General features: G+C 44.4%; 1 protein-coding gene across 5 annotated transcripts in view; it reads left to right on the top strand.

The window, feature by feature from the left end:
* The window catches only part of KIF13B (kinesin family member 13B), a 207,138-nt gene extending 188,140 nt beyond the window's left edge, over positions 1-18,998 (top strand). For 3 of the 5 annotated variants that reach the window (XM_073335650.1, XM_073335648.1, XM_073335647.1), the window contains 3 exons: positions 8,400-8,462; positions 11,719-12,769; positions 16,524-18,997. In XM_073335650.1, the coding sequence (XP_073191751.1) occupies positions 8,400-8,462; positions 11,719-12,769; positions 16,524-16,813 (1,404 nt within the window). In that variant the 3' untranslated portion in view covers positions 16,814-18,997. Of the gene's footprint in view, positions 1-8,399; positions 8,463-11,718; positions 12,770-16,523 lie in introns of all 5 variants that reach the window. The other 2 variants (XM_073335651.1, XM_073335649.1) reach the window with 2 other exon arrangements.
* The last annotated feature ends 1,907 nt before the right edge of the window (positions 18,999-20,905 follow it).

Below are 20,905 nucleotides of genomic sequence, written 5' to 3'. Positions count from 1 at the left end.
CCTGGTTGGGGTTCCAGGGGTGTGTCTGTGCAGATTTGTTCTTGTACTTTTTCAGGGAGTTTCTTGAGCAAATGGTGTAGTTTCTTTTGGTAGCCCTCAGTGGGATCAGAGGGTAATGGCTTGTAGAAAGTGGTGTTGGAGAGCTGCCTAGCAGCCTCTTGTTCATATTCCGACCTATTCATGATGACGACAGCACCTCCTTTGTCAGCCTTTTTGATTAAGATGTCAGAGTTGTTTCTGAGGCTGTGGATGGCATTGTGTTCTGCACGGCTAAGGTTATGGGGCAAGTGATGCTGCTTTTCCACAATTTCAGCCCGTGCACGTTGGCGGAAGCACTCTGTCAGAGGCTCAGTCAGCTGCACATCTACCAATGTGATCTATGCCATCATGTGCCAGCAATGCCCCTCTGCCATGTACATTGGCCAAACTGGACAGTCTCTACGTAAAAGAATAAATGGACACAAATCAGACGTCAAGAATTATAACATTCAAAAACCAGTCGGAGAACAGTTCAATCTCTTTGGTCACTCAATTACAGACCTAAAAGTGGCAATTCTTCAACAAAAAAACTTCAAAAACACACTCCAGCGAGAGACTGCTGAATTGGAATTAATTTGCAAACTGGATACAGTTAACTTAGGCTTGAATAAAGACTGAGAGTGGATAGGTCATTACACAAAGTAAAACTATTTCCCCATATTTATCTCTCCCCCCGCCCTCCCCCCAGTGTTCCTCAGACGTTCTTGTCAGCTGCTGAAAATGACCCACCTTGATTATCACTACAAAAGGTTCCCCACCCTCCCCCCAGCTCTCCTGCTGACAATAGCTCACCTTACCTGATCACCCTCATTACAGTGTGTATTGTAACACCCATTGTTTCATGTTCTCTGTATATATAAATCTCCCCACTGTATTTTCCACTGAATGCATCCGATGAAGTGAGCTGTAGCTCACGAAAGCTTATGCTCAATAAATTTGTTAGTCTTTAAGGTGCCACAAGTACTCCTTTTTCTTTTTGCGGATACAGACTAACACGGCTGCTATGCTAAAAATAAAAGAACTGAAAAATGTCAAAATAAGAAAACTATTTAAGATCATTTTGATCACTTCTATAGCATTTTTTTATCCATAGATCTCAAAGCACTTTCCAAACGAGGATATTGTAACATCTGTATTTTACAGATGGGGAAACTGAGGCAGAGGTTGTGACACATGGTGTCACTGCCAGAGTTGAGAATGGAGTGCCTAAGTCTAAATGACATGCTCTGTCTGTTGGAACACGCTGCCTCTCCAAGACCCTAAATCACTAACAATACTTGTGTAGACTTATAATTATAACTCTTGGTGGTAAGGACTATGCTCTAGTAAATACTTGAAAGGTTGAGCCAGGAATGACGAGGGAAAAATAATGTCATTCTCCCTAGCTGCTCCTGCTTCAGATGCCACTCATAGTAGATTGTAAGGAGTAGAGATGTTACATATGATTACTAATCTTTTGATGGGTTCCCCAGTCTTGGTTTCCCCTCAGAGAGGTTCAGATGCAAACAGTCTCCAACAGAGGGAGGAGCAGTTGCCATTAAAGCCAGGGAGGGGCTACCTGGCCTTGTTGGATCATATTAAAGAAGTTCTGTATTAAAATCACAAATGAGTTTGATTCCCCAGAGTTTAAATTCCAGGGTATTACTAATTAAGAGGTCTCTTGGTTTTTGGTACTGTTTCTCTCCCTCTATGTGTGAAACTTGCAAGCTGCTAATTGTGTTAGTACATTCTAAGACAGAGTCTGTTCTCAAAGCAATTCACAGAGAGAGAGACTCAAAGCAATACTCTAACAACAGAAACAGCACCCAGAGACTCCCCGCCCTTTTGTTGTATTAACAATTGTGATTAAAATAGAGATAGAGGATGTATGTGGATGGATGCTTGGTGTGGATAATAACTGAATGATCAGGGAGGTGCCAGCCTAAGAATCCAGTGTCCATCGGCTGAAGAAGGCGTCAAGTGGAAATAATCAGAGGATCCCCACCCGGAGGGCAGACTGGAATCCACCCAACAGCCTCAAGAATGGGAGAACCAAAGAACAAGATAACATCTTGGAGCCGTCAGGAATGTGCTATCTGCTGATTGATTCAGCAACAGCATGATGAAGCAATTCCCATAGACTGGCATAGGAAGAAATTCCTATAAAAATAGACTCTAAAAAGTGAGAACTTTGGGGTCTGATTCTGCAAACCAACTTCCAGGAGCATCAGATGAGCATCTGACAAGGCCCTGCTCCCTCCTCATGTCCAGGCCACCTGGCCAGTGACTTGGCATGAGCAACTCTAAGGCTGGTAACTATGATAACAACCTTGCAGAACCTGTGTGTGTGTGTGTGTTTGTATGAATGAATGTGTGAATAAATATGAGATTGAATGGAATGTTATAGCTATAACTAACTGCTTACTATGATTCTTTCTGTATCCACAATAAATGTGGTATTTTGCCTTTTTCCCTTTAATAAGATCCTGCTGGTTTTTATTTTATTGGTACAACAGCCTCACACCAATCAGAACAGACCAGGCCCTGCTGCTGTAGAGGAGACCAAGCTTGTTTGGGGGTGGAGAAGGTTAGGTGCCCTGCTGGGCTCTGCCGGATTGGGTCCTCCTTGGTGAGGCTCAGACGCCTTCCTGGGATTTACTCCTTGGCCTTTTAGTTCCAGGGATCAGGTTGGTGGGTGGAGAGGTGATACTCTCCTAAATGCCACCTTATTTATGACACCAAAATTAGCCATTGCTCACCATAAAAGGTGCAGATCTTATGCATAATTTAAAGATAGTCCCTTTCCTTTTTAATGTGCTTTGATCAGAAGTGAAATATTTAACAATGACAACAATTAAATAATCATTACTTCATAGAGATGAATGGGAGTAGTTCACACTTCTTCGAGTGATGATCCCTATTGTATTCCACTGAGGGTTTACACATTGCACCATGCGTTCAAAGCTGGAGATTTTTCAAGTAGCAGTGTCCATTAGTCCGCACACGTGCCCTTGCTTTGCCTTATGGTTTCATCCAAGGTGAGAAAGGGCGGGGTGGACCAACCATGTCACCAGTTCCTTCTAATCGACGCATGGTCCTGACCCGGACCATCAATGTTCTCTTGTGTGTGACGCACCTTTTAAAGAGAGTTTAGTTGTATATAGTTTTACTAGTGCTATGCTGTTTTACTGTTTTAATAGTTATTTGGAGTAGAATTAGGACTTTGGGGGATCTGTTTCCGGGTAAACACCCAACACACACACACGGTTACTGGACTATGCCAAAGACCCTAGGCTTTAAAATCTCTGCCTCCTGCCCGTGTTCTTCTTTGGTCAGCGATAAACATCAATGCTGCTTGGGAGAAGCTCACATTTCATCCAGGTGAAGTATCAGCCAATCCTTCCCGAGCCATACCTGAGATGGGCAGGCTCTCCGCCTCAAGAAGCATCTCATGGAAGTCGCCATAAGACCTCATTTGGACCCAGGCTGGGAACTCCCCCATACATCACCTGATAACAGCCAGGATTAACGCTGCTGGCTATGGAGACTGAGTCTGGCTCTGTCAGTGCCAACACTATGGACCCCATGTCGGGGCCTAGTCTGGAGGTAAGGAAGCAGGCATGTAAACATGGCAGTAAGTCTTCCTCCAAACCAAAGAAATGGGATGCTTCCTCCGCAAGCACCAGCCATGGGGAAGCAGCGCACTCCAAGATGCATAAATACGACAAGAATCTGCACAAACCAGCAGATCTATCAGCACCAGGTAACGAGCCCAACACACCGTCAATGTAGGCCCACCCTTAAGGTATGGGATCCGCCCACCCCAGGAAAGTCCACCACTCTGGTGCCAATTCCCACTATAGAAAGAGTACCATTAACGCCAGGGAAATCGGGAAGGGCTCCAGAGCCCCAGGAACTGCTGTGGTAGAGCCAAGATCTCCATGCCTTCTGCTACCATCCACCTCTAGGGAGGCCAGATCTCCCACCCAGGACATGCTGCAGTCAAAACACCCTTCACCATGTCCTCCAATGGTCTACATTGGGGTGGGCAAACTTTTTGGCCCGAGGGCCACATCTGGGTATGGAAATCGTATGGCGGGACATGAATGCTCAAGAAATTGGGGGCTGAGGTCAGAAATGAGGAATTCAGGGTGCAGGAAGGGGCTCCAGGCTGGGGCAAGGGGGTGGGGCTGTGTATAAGGGGTTGGGGGTGCAGGAGGGAGCTCCAGTCTGGGACCGAGGGGTTCTGAGGGTGGGAGGAGAGATCAGGGCTGGGGTTGTGGGTTGAGGCACATGAGGGGGGTCGGGGTGCAGGCTCTGGGCAGTGCTTACCTCAAGGAGCTCCTGGAAGCAGCGGCATGTTCTCCCCCCTCACCCCCCCCGGCTCCTACATGGAGGCACGGCCAGGCGGCTGTGCACGCTGCACCGTCCCTGCAGCTCCCATTGCCCTTGGTTCCAAGCCAATGGGAGCTGCAGGGGTGGCGCTTGGGGCAGGGGCAGCATGCAGAGCCCCCTGGCTGCCCCTACATGTAGGAGCAGGAGCGGGGATATGCCAGTGCTTCTGGGAGCTGAACAGAGCCATGGCATGAGCAGAGCAGGGCAAACCCCCAACCCCTCTCCCTGGCTGGAGCACCGGAGCAGGGCAAGCCCTGGACCTCACTCCCCGGCGGGTGCTCAAGGTCCAGATTAAAATGTCTGATACGTCGGATGCAGCCCCCAGGCCGTAGTTTGCCCACCCCTGGTCTACATGCTTCCACTGGCTTCAACAGTACTGCCGATGGAACCAGTGTCTGAATTTTTGTACTCGGGGGATTCGGATGAAGTGCAGGGGCTACCCATCCCTTACTGCCACTATGAGTACCCGAAGAAGTGGTCTACATTGTGGCAATATCCTCCTCTCCAACCACAGAGGAGCTGCTGATTTCCTATGCCCTGGGGCCTGACGCAGCACCCTCCGGATCTGTCATGCTGGCCTCTTTTCTGGACTCTGGCCCCAGTACCCACCCTCAGAACTCACCCGTTCCATGAGGGAGACTTCTGTCTCCCTGTCTAGAGTGCCCTCAAGAAGACACTCCAAGCCAATCACGGAGGAGGAACCACTGAGTCCGGTTCCAGCAGCACAGCTGAAGCAGGACTGTTTTTTGTCGTCTGCACCAGATGTTGCAGACACTTTCGCTTCCCTCTCACCCCAGATGACTTTCAGCAGTTCCAAGATCTCCTGCGGAGGGTGGTGGGTGAACTTCACATCCCCCTGGAGGAGGTACAAGACACACAACATCAACTCCTGTGCATCCCTCACTCATCGGTACTAGGTTGCTCTGCCAGTCAACAATGCCGTCCTCCAACCAGCTCAAACAGTTTGGCATGCTCCGGCCACATGCACACCTACCCCCAAAGGGGCAGAAAAGAAATACTATGTACCAGCTAAGGGGTCTGAGTTTCTTTTTTCACTCCCCACCCCAGTTCCCTTGTGGTACAGGCTGCGACGGATCGGTCCAAACAGCAGTACCCACGCTCCACTCCAGCTGATTGGACCTTCTGGAATACAAAGTCTTCTCCTCAGCTTGCCTCCAGTTCAGGATTTTGAATTATCAAGCATTGCTTGCCAAATACAACTTCCTGAACTACAGCAAACTGGAGGACTTTGCTGAAAAACTGCCACAACAAGATCGGGTCCAGTTCCCTCCTCAAGGACCACTCTGACAACAGCATCCTCACCTTAAAGGTAAACTCCTTTCTACAAAGAGGGGAGATAGAGCAGGTTCCTCCGGATTATCAAGGAATGGGGTTCTATTCAACTTACTTCCTAATACCAAAAAGAAGGGTGGATAGAAAGCAATCCTGGATCTCCGTTGTCTCAATTGGTTCATCTTCAAATCCAAGTTTCATATGGTCACCTTAGCAGCCATCATTCTGTCATCAGAAGAAGGCATGGGGTTTACGGCTTTCGATATGCGGAACACTTGTTTTCACATAGACGTTGATCTGACCCACAGATGGTTCCTGAGGTTCACAGTAGGCCCTTAGCATTTTCAGTACAGGGTCCTGCCATTTGGACTTACCATTCACCAAACTTTTCACTGTTATGATGACCCATCTGAGGCATTATGGGATCTTTGTATTCCCATGTCTTGACAACTAGCTCGTAGCAGTGCAATCCAGAGACGAAACCCAGATCTCGACCTCTATGTTGCTCAGACTCTGATCCTCCCTTGGAGTCAGCATAAATGTCAAAGTCCCTGGACTTTAGGGGCCTCCATCAACTCAGTCACAGCACACACTTACCTACCAAGGGACAGATTCTAGACTCTGCAGGAACTCGTTGCCTGCATAGCCAACAGTCCTTCTGTCCCAGCCAGGATTTGCCTATCCCTCCTTGGCCACATGGCCTCATGCACATGCCTCATCACCTTCACCTTCGCTGCCTCCAGATGTGGCTTCAGAGGGTTTACTCACTCATGCGACATGCCATGAACCTTATGCTGACCGTTTCCCCCCGAGGTACTCATCCCTCCAGTGGTAGATGGACCCACGACAAGTCTGTGTGGGAATCCCCTTTCTCCCATCCTCCCCGGACAGAATGATCATCACTGACTCGTCCCTGGAACAGTGGAAGAGCGCACATAGGAAACCACAGGGCAGTTGAACATAGACCCCACAGGAATCCAGGATGCACATCAACATTCTGGACCTCCCAGTTCTAAGGAAGGTGTTCCAAGCATTTCTCCCTTCCAGCTGTTCTCATTATATTCTTATCATGTAGGACAATGCTATTGGGGCTTTTAGAGCACTGGATGAGGTGCAGGCCACCCAATACCCCAGGAGAACCTGCTTCAATACAGAAATAAAATCCCCTCTGACTACGAACCTCTAGTTGTCACCTACCACCCCACCCTGGAACCCATATCATCAAACTACTACAAACCACACTCAGTGGGGACCCCATCCTGAAATCTTTCCTGAGCCTCTTCTGGCCTTCAAACGACCCCCCAACCTCTCCAAGCTCATCATCAGAAGCAAGCTCCCCACGGACCAGGACACACCAAGTCAAAGCAGCACCAGACCCTGATAGAACAACAGATGCAAAACCTGCAGACTTATTTCCACTGCTACAATGACCAACACCCCCCAGAATACATGTTTCAAGATCCATGTATCCTGCACGTGGTGTACCTCATCCAGTGCACAAAATGCCCCCAATAGCAGCTATGTGGGGGAAAACAAACAATCACTACGCTCTCGAATGAACTCACAGGAAAATAAGAAAAACACCACATCACCTGTAGGTGAATGCTTTTCACAGAGTGATTTCTCTGTATCTGACCCTATGAGTCCTGTGCAACACTTTCAAAAGATGAGCTTGGGAGCTTCAATTCATTACTCTGCTGGACAGTACAAATCATGGACTGAACAGAGATACTGGATTTATGGCTTATTACAACAATCTGTAACCCATTAACAACCCCCTTCAACTGGCTCCTCCCACCCTCCTTTCCTCCCTATGACTGGAGGGATGTTAACAGGCTACTTCACCTTGAATGGACCCTTGAAATATGTGTTAACTACTTGTGCTAAACAATCTGTTCAAATCTCATATTTAGCAGTGACATTTTGTTAGTTTCCCAGACCTGAAGGAGAGCTCTGTGTAAGCTCGAAAGCTTCTCTCTCTCTCTCTCTCTCTCTCTCCACCCAACAGAAGTTGGTCCAATAAAAGATATAACCTCACCCACTTTGCACATATTTTTCAGTTTAGCATCCTGCATGTTGTAAGCTGTGGTGCCTCTTTTCAAAAGGAACTGCTGGGTATGTAGTTTCTTACGGACTGAGATAGAGCACGTAGTGTTGAAAATCTTGTAAGACTCATGTTGTAGACGGGGAGAACATTTTGGCAGGGGAGTAGGTAGGTTGAAATCTCTATTGAATTTCAGCCGTTTCTAATAGCAAATCTGTCTGCTTGTTCAGTGATGTCAGCTGAAGTAGCATAGGCAACTCCTCTGCCTTTTACTTCCTACCTTGAGATGTTCAATGGTCAGTCTGGCAGAGAAACAGCTGTTTAGTGGCCAAACCACAAAAATCTTTTTTATTTACACTTTAAAACCTTGCCCTGTGTAGTTCTCGCTGTTGCATGTGTGTGGAAATGCAGGGACGTTCTCATTACCTGGGTTAAGACAACATTCGTTTGTCCCCTCATGGTATAGTGTGGGTCTTCAGAGTCCAATTTAAAAAAAACAAAAACAAAGCTCAGTTTGTCTGTCACTAAAGACTATTTGTTATTCCAGAATTTTAAATACATATTTTAAAGGTTTCCTCTTTAATTAAACCAGTTCAGCAATATTTAATCCTTTAAGTGAATAATGCTGGGTTTTTTTTCACCCCTGCAGCCTGTCCCACGAATTATGGTTCAGTCTGCCAGCATTGATGCCCATGCCTCAAAGTTAAAACAGGTAGGCACGCTATATGGTCCACAATATCCTACGGCTGGAAACTAATGGAAACAGCAGCAGTGCTGTATGCAAAGGCTACTGCTGGCATCGTTACTTCAAACCTCTTCCATTTTTATTGTTACTTCACTTAGATAATTAACTGTAATGTAGGTTGGAATGGTTTTTTATGTCCCGCTAAATTCTCCTCTTATATTGCTTGTTACACTTTTATATTTGAAAGCCTTGCTAATCATATAGGGTGACCAGATCGCAAGAGTGAAATATCAGGACACATTGGGCGAGCAGTGTTTTGGGGGGGAGAGACAGACACAGGTGCCCAGCCCCGACCGGAGCCAGAGGCACACTAGTCCGCCTGGCCCTGTGCTACCAGCATGCCCCTTCTTGTTGGGGGTGGGCCCATGCTGTGCCACACAGCTCCCTTGCCCAGCGCCCCCCGGATCCACTATGCCCAGAGCCCTCCTACAACCCTTCCACCACAAATGCACAGTGCTGTGCACACACACACCCTGCCCAGCACCCCACACAGAACCCCCCACTCGCTAGTTTCCCAATGCACACATTCCCCTCCCTTCCTTCCTCCCTCCCAGTGCCCTTCCCCACAGCCCCACCACCACAACTACACAATGCCCCACACAGACCCCCAGTGCCCTGACACACACAGATCTCCCCCACTGCCCAGCACCCCCCAACAGGCCCCCACTGCCTAGCACCCCAAAACACACAAACTTCCCCCACTGCCCAGTGCCCTCCACACCCTCACAGCCCAGCACCCCCCACACACCTCCCAGACACTCCCCATCATACCCTCCCAGGTGGGGAGTCCTGGCGGTGCTTACCTGGGGCGGCTCCCGTCCCCGGAAGCATCTGGCAGGTCCCTCTTTCTCCTAGGGTCCGGGAGGGGGGAGGCACAGAGGGCTCTCTGCCCACTCCCGGCACCTGCAAGCCCCGCCCCTGCAGCACACGGTGCTCCTGGTGGCGGGCGGGCACCGGGAGCTGCCCCAGGAAGCGGTGAGCAGCGGTGGCACAGCTGTGATGCCACAGCTGCGGTCCAGAGCGTCCCGATATCGGGACAAAGGGCGTCCCGACCAATGGAAGGTCAGGATGTGGGACACGTCCCCTAAATCAGGATTGTCCTGATAAAATCAGGATGTTTGGTCACCATATAATCATATGATTGCATTAGCAGGTAAGTATCTAAAGTTTAGCTGCCTGCTGCTTTGAAAGGCAAATTGCTGGGCTGGGGTGCTTTCTATAAACCGAATGTATCTCTTATTCTGAGCGTTCAGCTTGATTCTCAGTTTTACATTTCATTCTAATTCATGAAATCAACATGAAAAAGACTAGCACTAACCTGCAGAGAAAACACTCTTATGATCTCCCACAGTTCAGCAGAATTTCAACCTTATGAGTAGCAAATCAGTTTTCTCCTATTGTGCTTATATTGTCTTAATAAAATGTGTGTTAAAGCTTATATAAAAGGGAAAACCCAAGAAAAGGATAGAGCATCTACATGTACAGCACCCTTCCCCATAAAAGAACTAAAAATATATTTTAATTGACCATAACGTTTTCAGAAACTTTTCTGTAGTACATTTCACTCAGCAGTAGAAGGCTAGCCTTTGAGTCTGAAGCACCAGTAATTCAATCAAATTCTGCTTTCTCTAAATGCCACTTATGTTTCTGTTAGAACAGCCTCCTCAAGGGAGAGTGAAAGTCCCATCACTTGGGACATTTAAAACTAGATTGGGCAAAGCACTAGAAAATATCTTGAAAAGAAATAAAAAGAAAAAAGGTGGGTGAGACAACATCATAGGCCTCTAGGTTATGAAAGGAATTTTTTAAAAATCTTGGCTTGCACTTTGGAAAAAAAAAATTGCTCACAGAGACCTAGCTGTTATGCTCAGGCAGCATATGGCATATATCTCATCTTTTGTCAGAACCCCCTTTCCCTATGGCACACCTTGATGGATGATTGATGGATCATGCCCATCACAACATGTGGTATACCTTATCCAGTCCACTAAATGCCCCAAAGCAACTATGTGGGTGAAACTAGACAATCACTATGCTCTTGAATGAAATGGAAAATGATAAAAGGCAAAAACAACATATCACCTGTGGTGAACACTTAGGTCAGCTATAGAGTAATCTATCAGCCCTCATCCTGAAAGGAAACCTGCACAACACTTTCAAAAGAGGAGCTTCATTACTCTGCTAGATAGTACAAATCATGGACTGAACACAGACACTGTATTTATGGCTTATTAGAAAAATCTGTAATCCAGTAACCCTCTTTTTGTCCTGTGACTGCAGAGGTATTAATGGGCCACTGTACCTTGAATAGTCCCTTACAACATGTGCTAACTACTTATGCTAAACAATGTGTTTCACTTTGTATTTTGCTGCGATGCTGGGGGTACCTGTCCCAGACCTGAAGAAGAGCTTTTTTGGCTCCAGAGCTTGTCTCTCACCCACAGAAGTTGGTCTAATAAAAGATATTGCATCACCCACTTTGTCTATCTAAATCTGAAAACTCAAGGTAACTTTCCACTCCAGTGGATACTAATTTAGAACAGAAAACAAAAATAAACACCGGTGAGTTAGTAAATAGAATATGTACAAGTTTGCCTTCTTCATGCCGCACCCCTCCCCCCCCCCCAAAAAAAAAAAAATTTAAAGACATCCTAATCTTTTAGAGTACATTTGTTGGCAAAAGTTATTGATCCATCATATATCGTAAACTGTACAGCCAAGAAATACGTCACTAAAATGGGCTGTTAATCTCAGTGGTGCAGTTAATTTCATACTCTGAAAGTATGTGGCGGTGGCAGAATTGAGAGGGGAATGGCATTTGGAAACGGGGATATAAATGACAGTTTACTTAAAAATGCATGATTTATCAATCCTGAGTTAAGCCAAATAACTGTAAGAGACTTATAGATCATGGCTGTTTCATATTTCAAATCTTGACATTCAAAAGGCAAATGACCATTCCTGTGATATAAATAATCTTTCAATAAATATTGGGGAATATATTTTCTTTGCTGGACGCTATTTTTTTATTAATGGAAGAAATGCACTGATAATTCCACCAGGTTTGTAAAACTGGCTATAAATCAACAAGCACCTGGCCAGCTCTGCAAATGTGCAGGGATTTGGATAAACCTGAGGTTTAGATAGTTCCAGAAGGCCATATGTCAGCATTATCAGCCCAGATGTTTTGAATACCATAACCCCATACTTGTCATCTTTTCAGATTAACCAAGAAGCGGGGAAAGAACCATTTGAAATGGCCAGGCAATCTACAGAGGCAGAAAAGAACCAAGAAAAGATGCCCAAAGTGCCTTCACAGCAGCATACCGCAGACATTCAGGCACAGGACTCTCAAGAGGGGCCTCCAAGTCCCCTGAGTGAAGCCTCAAGTGGTTACTTTTCTCACAGTGTTTCAACAGCGACACTGTCTGAAGCACTTGCTGCAGGGAACGAAGCGATTGTTCAGACAGGTAGTCAAACATCTACAGTGAGCGACATCTCCCCACCTACCCCAGCTGTTCAGATAACTTCTGCTACTAAAATTTCAATGCAGACAGAGTGCACTTCAGAGGGCTACCCTGCTGTTAAAAGAGATAATCTAGCTGCTTCTGACCTCAGCGCTGCCCATGTGAGACCTAAGGACAGCAGCGATGTGAATGGTAATGAGCATCTAAAGTCCAAGTCCTTTGTCTCCCCTGTGACTCAGAGCGAAGAACTAGATGTTGCCTCTATAGCCATTGATGCGAAAAGCTACGTTTCTACCTCCATCCCAAAGAAGGAGCTGCTGACAAAACAGTTAATGGCTTCAACAACTGGAGAGTCAGTGGGACAAGCTGCCAGGAAAAAGGACCACACAAAGTCCGCTGCTGCTTCAGAATCGAAAGCTTCCAAATCACAGCTTCAGCCTGACCTCTTGTCCCAGCCCAGCACTACAGCCTCTCCATTCAAAATCCAAAAAGTCAGGACATCTGAGCTCAAGTCTTTTACATGTATGCTGGGGGGAGATTCTGGGTGCCCTTCAAGCACAGAGGAAGAGAAGGAGAGAGAAAAGAACCAGGTGACTGCACAAGGGTTGAGCCATAATGGTGAGGAGACAGCTGATGAAAAACTGGAAGCGGCTTCTGATTCTGAAGATGCCAATGAAATCCCAGAATGGCTAAAAGAGGGAGAATATGTCATTGTCGGCATAAATAAGACAGGCACAATTAGATATGTTGGCCCAACTGACTTTCAAGAGGGAACATGGGTTGGTGTGGAACTTGATTTGCCTTCAGGTAAGATATGCTTTGTGGCAGGTTGCAATGTGATAAATACTAAACAGCTCTTGATATCCATTCATAACAGGCAGATTACGTACGACACCTGGGTGGACTCATGATCAGGGAAAATGTTTTAGGCTATGTAGATTAGATGTTCAAGAAAACAGTCTTACCTTGATTACTGGAACCTCCCTCAGTCTGTCCCTAACTAACATGTGTTTGCCCAGAGTGCCCCGCCAATGTAGACTGTCTCTGCTCTCACCACATAGTCCCGCTTGGTAGGGGGCTTATTCCTTCACCCACTTACTTCCCTGGTCCTCCTCGCATGAACAGAGAGCAACAATACCCGAAGTCCAAAGGTGCAAACAATTCAATGTTTATTGGGGTGAACTTCCAGCAAGCATGATTCCAGTTTCCTTTCTTAGTATCCTTCCCAGCTCTGACACCACAGAGCCTTATGCCTGTGTCCCTGTTCCCATTCCTACCCTTAGCCAAACATGATTCCAACTTCCTTACTCCCATTCCCTGTTCCCATTTCCCCCTTTAGCAAAACATGATTCCAATTTTCTTACCCCCATTCCCTGTTCCCATCTCCCTCACCCACATGCCCACGCCCCTATTTCCTGATTGACTGCAGACTATATAGTAAAACTTGAGTTCTGCTTTGCTATACCTTAACCAATCATTTTCCTGAAATTTAACTAACTAATCCTAACATATTGTAACATGATTATGTAACCAATTATATCCCACCACCTTAATTAGTTTACACCCAGCAAAATTAATTATACAGCAGACAGGAACAATCACAGAACCAGACAGAGATTATACAGACAAACAATAGCAAAGTGGGAACTATAATGACAAGACAATACAGAAGTGAGGATTTCACATCCCAGCTATTGATAAGTGAGTTCTTGCCAGACAGGATGCTATCAAACTAAGTTTCCTTTTACATTTTCTAGGCATTTCCCTTTCTCTGGAGGTGATGGGAATACAATCCTATCCTGATAGTGCCTGACAGCCCAATAGCACCTTATTTCAATGTGACTAGTTTGGAATGTGAGGATGTGACCAGTCGCTTCCCAGCTTATGGCTGCCTCTGCTGCTTAGCCAAAGGCCTTAGCCTAAGAACAGGGCCTCAGACTGTCACAGTAAGAGAAGGCCCTTACGCTGGCAGACAGTGGTTTTGATTCTTTCTTTTATACCTCTATAATTAGCCAAGTGATAAGAATACACCTAAATTCTTAAAGTACAGGCCTTTGTAGACAGGCCTGAATATCGATATCCTAACACCGCTCCTCAATAATTTATTGGTTTCTTGTGTCCTGATGAATCATTAAAACTGCTAATCCTCACCTTCGCCTGCAAAGCCCAATACTAACAATCTACAAGTATATAAACTTATAAACCCCAAGGAAAGAAGAATTTTCTAGGGAGGCCCAGAGTGGGTGAAACAGGAATCATGGGATGCAAATGAGCAAAGAAAAATTTGGACTAAATAGAAGATGAGATGTACATTAAACTGGATAATCTCTCTCAAGCTGTTTAAAACTGGACCACAAAAGCACACAATTATATAAAAAGCATGGAGTAATCATGCACCGAGGACCAGGGAGTAGACTCGATCATTTAATGGGGGAAGAAGAGGGGTGTTCAATTTCCAATCTGTACAAGTGCCGGTCAGTCGGGAGTAACAATGTCTGACCTCCAGAGATGCTGCTGGTGATGCAAGCTTCTCTGTGAAGAAGAAAAGATGCTGCTCCTGCTGGAGGCCTGTTAATATTTGTAGGTCTCAAGCAGTTCTCAGTGTGTTGAGGATGTGGAACAGAGAAATGGTGGCCCCAGCGTGAGCGGTCTGAAAAAAATGAGATAAAGATACAAGATAGGGGAATGGCAAGATAGGGGAATTCTACGCCAAGGCCCCAAACGTTTAGAATTTGCTTCCTTCTCCACTCCATAACAGTTCCATTATTAGCCTTCAAGGTGCACCTGTTTCCCTTTGCCCAAGAGGAGATGGATGTTGACTAGGGTGAGTGATGCTGATCCAGTCTATCTAGGTATTAAAAGGGGTCAATATTTATTGTCATTGGGTTAACTTGACCACCATGTTTGTTTAGTCTAATTTTTTGAAGTTTACTAAGGGCACCGCATGGGTGCTCTTTCTATAGATTGTAAACATACAAATAAACGTGCAGAATTGGTGTTACCAGTAGGCCACCTCCACCTCTGTCCTGTTTGATCTCTCCTTGCAAATTACCCACTTCCATCTTTTGCCAGTCATGGGAATTGTGGACCCTGACCATGCCTTTGTCCAGGAAGAGTGGAGTATCTAGGTTCCAGAACTTTATCCCCCATGTGGTTACCACCTTGGTGCCTTTCTCCTATGAGAGGAGACTGGGTGACGCTACCCTCTCTCGTCTCACAAGACACACAGCAGGTCTTTCAATAAAACAATGCTTACTTAAAAAGAAGAGGATTTCAAATAAAATATTTGTCTCAACATACCTGGATTCATGCTTGGTAAAAACTAAATTAGATAAGGCATTCTCGGCTTAAGTTTTACAGAAAAGAGACACACAGCTTACATGTCCCAGAGAGCAATCTATGGTTCTGACTTCTGTCAGTTATGAGAGTCCATGTGCCCCTGTTTATAAATTTTTTTTTCCAGCTTCAATACCAAATGCTAGGGAGTTAACTTATTTCCCCTGCTCCCAATCAGTCTCTCATCTTCTTGAAGCTCTTGTACATTCACACATGGCTGGTGATTGTCTGCCTGACTGTCAGGGGAGAAGATTGTTTAGATTGCCCTATCCCCTGTATGTGGGGGAAATTTCATCTCATGTCTCCCATCTGTTGGAGTATAGTTTATTTCTAAAGTAGATTCACCTCTCTGTTATAAAATTTAATTTAAGAAATAGAAACAGAGGTTCGTATCTTGTCACAGTAAACCGTGGATTGAGCAGAATGCTATATCCTCCACTTCAAGGGATTTCAGCACCCACAGCACAGGTACCCACCAGTGGCAAAGTGGTCTGGCACTAGAGTGCTTAGGATGAGGGGAAACTGTCAAGACAAAAGGGTGAAGCATGTGCTATGTAAGGATGCTTCTGATGATCAATGATAGTTCTTGGCAAATGGAACCTATGGGTTTACAAAGATAATAGTGATTTGTCCAGGTTTCTAGAACAGAGCATTTTGGAGCTACATTGCAGTGATCTGTGTAGTGGACAGATTGAAATGGAGAGGGTGGATATGGCACCAGCAATAATAAAATGAAATCGCCTGATGTTTAGAGGTGCTAAGGTAGGGTACCTACAGCTCCCTTTGACTTCCGTCTATCCTGAAAATCAGGCCACAACACAAAGTTTTTTTCCTCCTCCCAGATCTGTTTTATTTGTCACTGGATTATGATTGTGCTTCTGCACAGAATATTTAAACATCTGGTAAGTTTAAAGAATTCCTTTCAATAGATGGTGGAAGGTAGAAAAAGGCTAATGGGCCCATTCAGTTTCATACTGATTATCTCCAGAAAATTGACACCCGGCATTCATTTCTACCTGATTTCATGAGTTTTGTGTGTTGGCTCATAACTCGGTTTTATCGGGTGTCCCATGGACTGAAGGTCAATTTATGGAATCCTTTCTGATCACTGCTACAATGACATACAGATGACTCCAGTGATTCTTTAAAATGAGGAGTGGTCATAAGTAAATATATCCACAAGGGCAAAATTCCTTTTGTAGCATCTTTCTTTTTCTTGTTAAAGGTAAGAATGATGGCTCCATTGGGGGAAGGCAGTACTTCAAATGCAACCCAGGCTATGGGCTCCTCGTGAAACCAAACAGAGTGAAAAAAGCCACTGGAGCAGCAAGACGGCGGAGCGCTGGGCTTAGGTTGCAAGGGGGAGCTACACCCGAGAACCGGAAGAACAACAATTTCTCAGGCTCAGCTTCCAACCTGACATCACTGACAGCCCTTGCCAAAATGGAAGGATCTGCTCTCCGACCCGAGAAGATCCAGAAGAATGCGGAGAATAGGAAATCTTGGGCTAACTGAAAGAGGCGTACAGACCCCACAAGCTGATTCGAAAATCGCTTGTGAAGCTGTTGCCAAAGTGGATGTGCTTGCAACATTAAACCAACCTGGTAAACTTAGCTCTGGCAAACACTAAAGGAGGGGTTTTTCCTCTACTTTTGTTGCTGATATGTTAAATCTTTGCCTTGTCATGGTGATGGATCGGTGTGTTTAGGCTCCTGACACAAATTGGGACACTTCATTGTGTGGCTTATTTCAAATAGTGAAGGTTGTGGGTGGGGGTTTAATGGTGCTGCTTTTAAGTCATTCACAGAATGAACGGCCAGATCAGTTGTTCAAAGTATTTTATGAGTTTCCAGCAGCTGCGAAAAATTAACTGGACCAATTTTCCCAACCCACAACATCTATACTTCCTTAAACATGGTTGGCCATTCTGTAAACATCAAAATGCAGCATGCAAGGCTCCATCCTTGCATGAGCTGTGTCTGTATCAGGCAATAATGAGAAATGGATACAGTTATAAAGAAGAAAGAAGTTGTTATATTTAGAAGGAAACAGAACAAAAATAATCAACTTGGTTACATGACCTGGAATGAGTGCCTATCTTGAATAATGTTTGTGTCTTTCTACTCTTATTGAAATCAATGGGATTCCACCCAATCAGTGACTTTTGATCACTGTTTTTTAAAGGCATATTCAAATTTAGTTAACCCACTAAATAGATTATAGTTATTATTTTAACAGGACACAGAATCTGTTCACCTTCCTTTCCTCCCTGGACACACTGTGGAATATTGCTCTCCTTGTTTCTTTAGTTTGTCTTCAGGATTTTTGCAAAGATATCAGCGGTCTCTAAAGTGCTACAGAATTTATAACAGCTTTTTCCAGTTCTGTCTGTACTGTCTGTTGGTGACGTACTCACAAAGAGAGATGTGGCATCATGCACAACCTTCACTGGCATTTGCATTTTACCAGATTTCATAAAGTGAAGGCTTGTTGTTCCCACACTGAAATGATCCAGTTGTATTTATTTTTATTTATTGTGTTAAGAAATATTAAATACTTGCGCTTCACAATCGCCCACTGCCTGCCATTGCACATAGGCGCTCTATTTAGCGTCATACTGAATAGCCTCCCCTTTGGAAAGGCTCCTGCCTAGCCAGCAAAACCCTCTTGAGATTGCTCCTAAAATCACTTTATTGGAAGGATTGCACATTCTTCCTCAAAACTAACATTTTTCTGGAGGGTGGAAGAACTGGCCTGGCTTTTGTTGTTTTTAAATTTGATTTTATCTTTGGTGACCTTCGCTAGTTTTTAATTTCCTGTGGCATATGTAGATATTTTCTAACAAATTACGTAAAGAAAAAAATAAGACTTAATTGTACCGTATATACAGAGCTTCTTATACCTTGGTTAGTAAACATTGGGGGACTAGAAATGTTGAGCAGTAGATGTTTATAATCTATGTGAGGAACATTCAGGATGCTAAATTAATGGTCAAAACTTAATATGTATCCATCCTCTGCCCATGCTGCACAGGTGTGTCTAAGTGCCTTAGCCATCTGGTTCAGGTATCCAAGGGAAAGATACATTGTCATCAAAGTAAACTTTAAAGGAGGTAGGGATGCTTAGTGAAGGAGATAATTATGCTGATTGACTGTAATTAATATCAATTTATGCAGAAGGAGTAAAAGTTAAAATAGAAACTAATCAGTAGTTGGAATAAAATTTGGAATGGGACAGAATACCGCATTCTAAATACTGCCAAGCATTAGTACATTCCTATCAGCATTGTATAGTTCTGCTCTTTTCTAAGTTTTTGTAAAGTAATTTAAATGTACAGGCAGGTTTGTAAGATTTTCGTAAATGTACAACTTTTCTCTTCCCCTGCACAAAGCTGCAACACGGGTTGTCAGAGAGGGGTTGGCCACCCACTATACTAGTCTTGGAAGGCTTTTTATATTTCTCTCCTTTCAAGCCTCAAAACATGGGGAAATTAGCAACAAAGACTGGAGAAGCTAAATCCTGAATTTAATTTTAGGAATAATTCTTTTTCATAAACATGCTACCTGCAACAACAGAATTTATTTTATTAAGCAGTTTTATAATACTCTGCAATGAGATACTACACACTAACCAATAAAAACAACGAGGAGTACTTAATTTATTTGGGCATAAGCTTTCGTGGACTAAAACCCACTTCATCAGATGCATGGAGTGGAAAATACAGTAGGCAGGTATATATACACAGTACAGGAAAAGATGGGAGTTGCCTTACCAAGTGGGGGGTCAGTGCTAACGAGATAATTCAATTAAAGTGGAAGTGGGCTCTTCTCAACAGTAGAATACCAAGGGAGGAAAAATCACTTTTGTAGTGGTAATGAGGCCAATGTAATCAGGGTGGCCCATTTCAGACAGTTGACAAGAAGTTGTGAGTAACAGTAGGGGGAAATTAGTTTTTGTAATTACCCATCCACTTCCAGTCTTTATTCTGTCCTAATTTGATGGTGTCCAGTTTGCACTTCGGTGATATATGCCATCATGTGCCAGCAATGCCCCTCTGCCATGTACATTGGCCAGACCAGACAGTCTCTACGCAAAAGAATAAATGGACACAAATCAGACGTCAAGAATTATAACGTTCAAAAACCAGTCGGAGAACACTTCAATCTCCCTGGACACTCAATAACAGACTTAAAAGTGGCAATTCTTCAACAAAAAAACTTCAAAAACAGACTCCCATGAGAAACTGCAGAACTGGAATTAATTTGCAAACTGGACATGATCAAATTAGGCCTGAATAAAGACTGGGAGTGGATGGGTCACTACAAAAACTAATTTCCCCATACTAATTTCCCCATTCACACCTTCTTGTCAACTGTTTGAAATGGGCCACCCTGATTACTTTGGTCTCATTACCACTACAAAAGTGATTTTTCCTTCCTGGGTATTCTACTGTCGAGAAGAGCCCACTTCCACTTTAATTGCATTGTCTCATTAGTACTGACCCCCCCACTTGGTAAAGCAACTCCCATCTTTTCCTGTACTGTGTATATATACCTGCCTACTGTATTTTCCACTCCATGCATCTGATAAAGTGGGTTTTAGCCCACAAAAGCTTATGCCCAAATAAATTTGTTAGTCTCTAAGGTGCCACAAGTACTCCTCGTTGTTTTTGCTGATACAGACTAACACGGCTACCACTCTGAAACCTACACTAACTAATGTAACTTCTCATAATACTGCCTGGCATTATAAAACTTCTCTACAATCATTTTTTCCAAATGAGCTTCACTTTTATTCTTCCAATATGGGTACAGATGGCTGGCTAATGTGAAGCATCCTCTTGACTTCGCTTTTATTAATCTCACCATTTCATTTTTTGATTTTGGGAAAATCCTAACTTGTCCTTCTTATTGGTCCCTTATTTGGAGCATACAGTGTTGTGAATGATAGAGCCATGTTTTCTGTTAATCCCTATGCCCCCCCTTTTCTCTTGCACCATCATATATTACCTGCAGGGTCTGTCTTCGTGAAAAGTGTATATGTTAAATGATTGATCTTCGTAGATTTGATCCAGTGCTTTCACTAGTATTTGGGGACCAAGCAAAGGGGAGCTGGATTAATATTTCATTATTTATTTTACCTAGTATGCATTCCTTTTTGGCCATGTTCACATTGTGATTTTGTAAACACTTCAGCCGATGAGTAAAGGATCAGGGTCTAGGGTGGAAACTCTGCCACCCACTAGAGCTTTGGCCTGGTTACCTAACCTGTATAAACAGGATATTTTTTCCTAATCATGTTATGAAACCATGCTACAAAATGTCAGTAGGGTTATACAATAGCATAATTTGGCTAACAAGAAAGAAATCATGCTAGCACAGTGTGCTTTAAACATAGCTGTTGCTAGCATATATTCAGCCTACTTTGGACAAGGCCTTACACCAGTTTTAGGAATGCACGGAGAGCTCTCCTCAGTAATTCATCTTGAATAAGGAAGCTGTGTTTTAGTGATGGACCATCTCAGACTTCAGTAGATGGTTAGTATGAAATCCTGGCTCCATTGAAGTCAATAGTAAAACATCCTTTGACTTCAATGGAACCAGGATT

The sequence above is a fragment of the Lepidochelys kempii genome, chromosome 3 (genome assembly GCF_965140265.1).
Source record: "Lepidochelys kempii isolate rLepKem1 chromosome 3, rLepKem1.hap2, whole genome shotgun sequence".
In the NCBI taxonomy this organism is placed as follows: domain Eukaryota; kingdom Metazoa; phylum Chordata; order Testudines; family Cheloniidae; genus Lepidochelys; species Lepidochelys kempii.
This window is presented reverse-complemented; position numbering and strand designations above follow the sequence as displayed.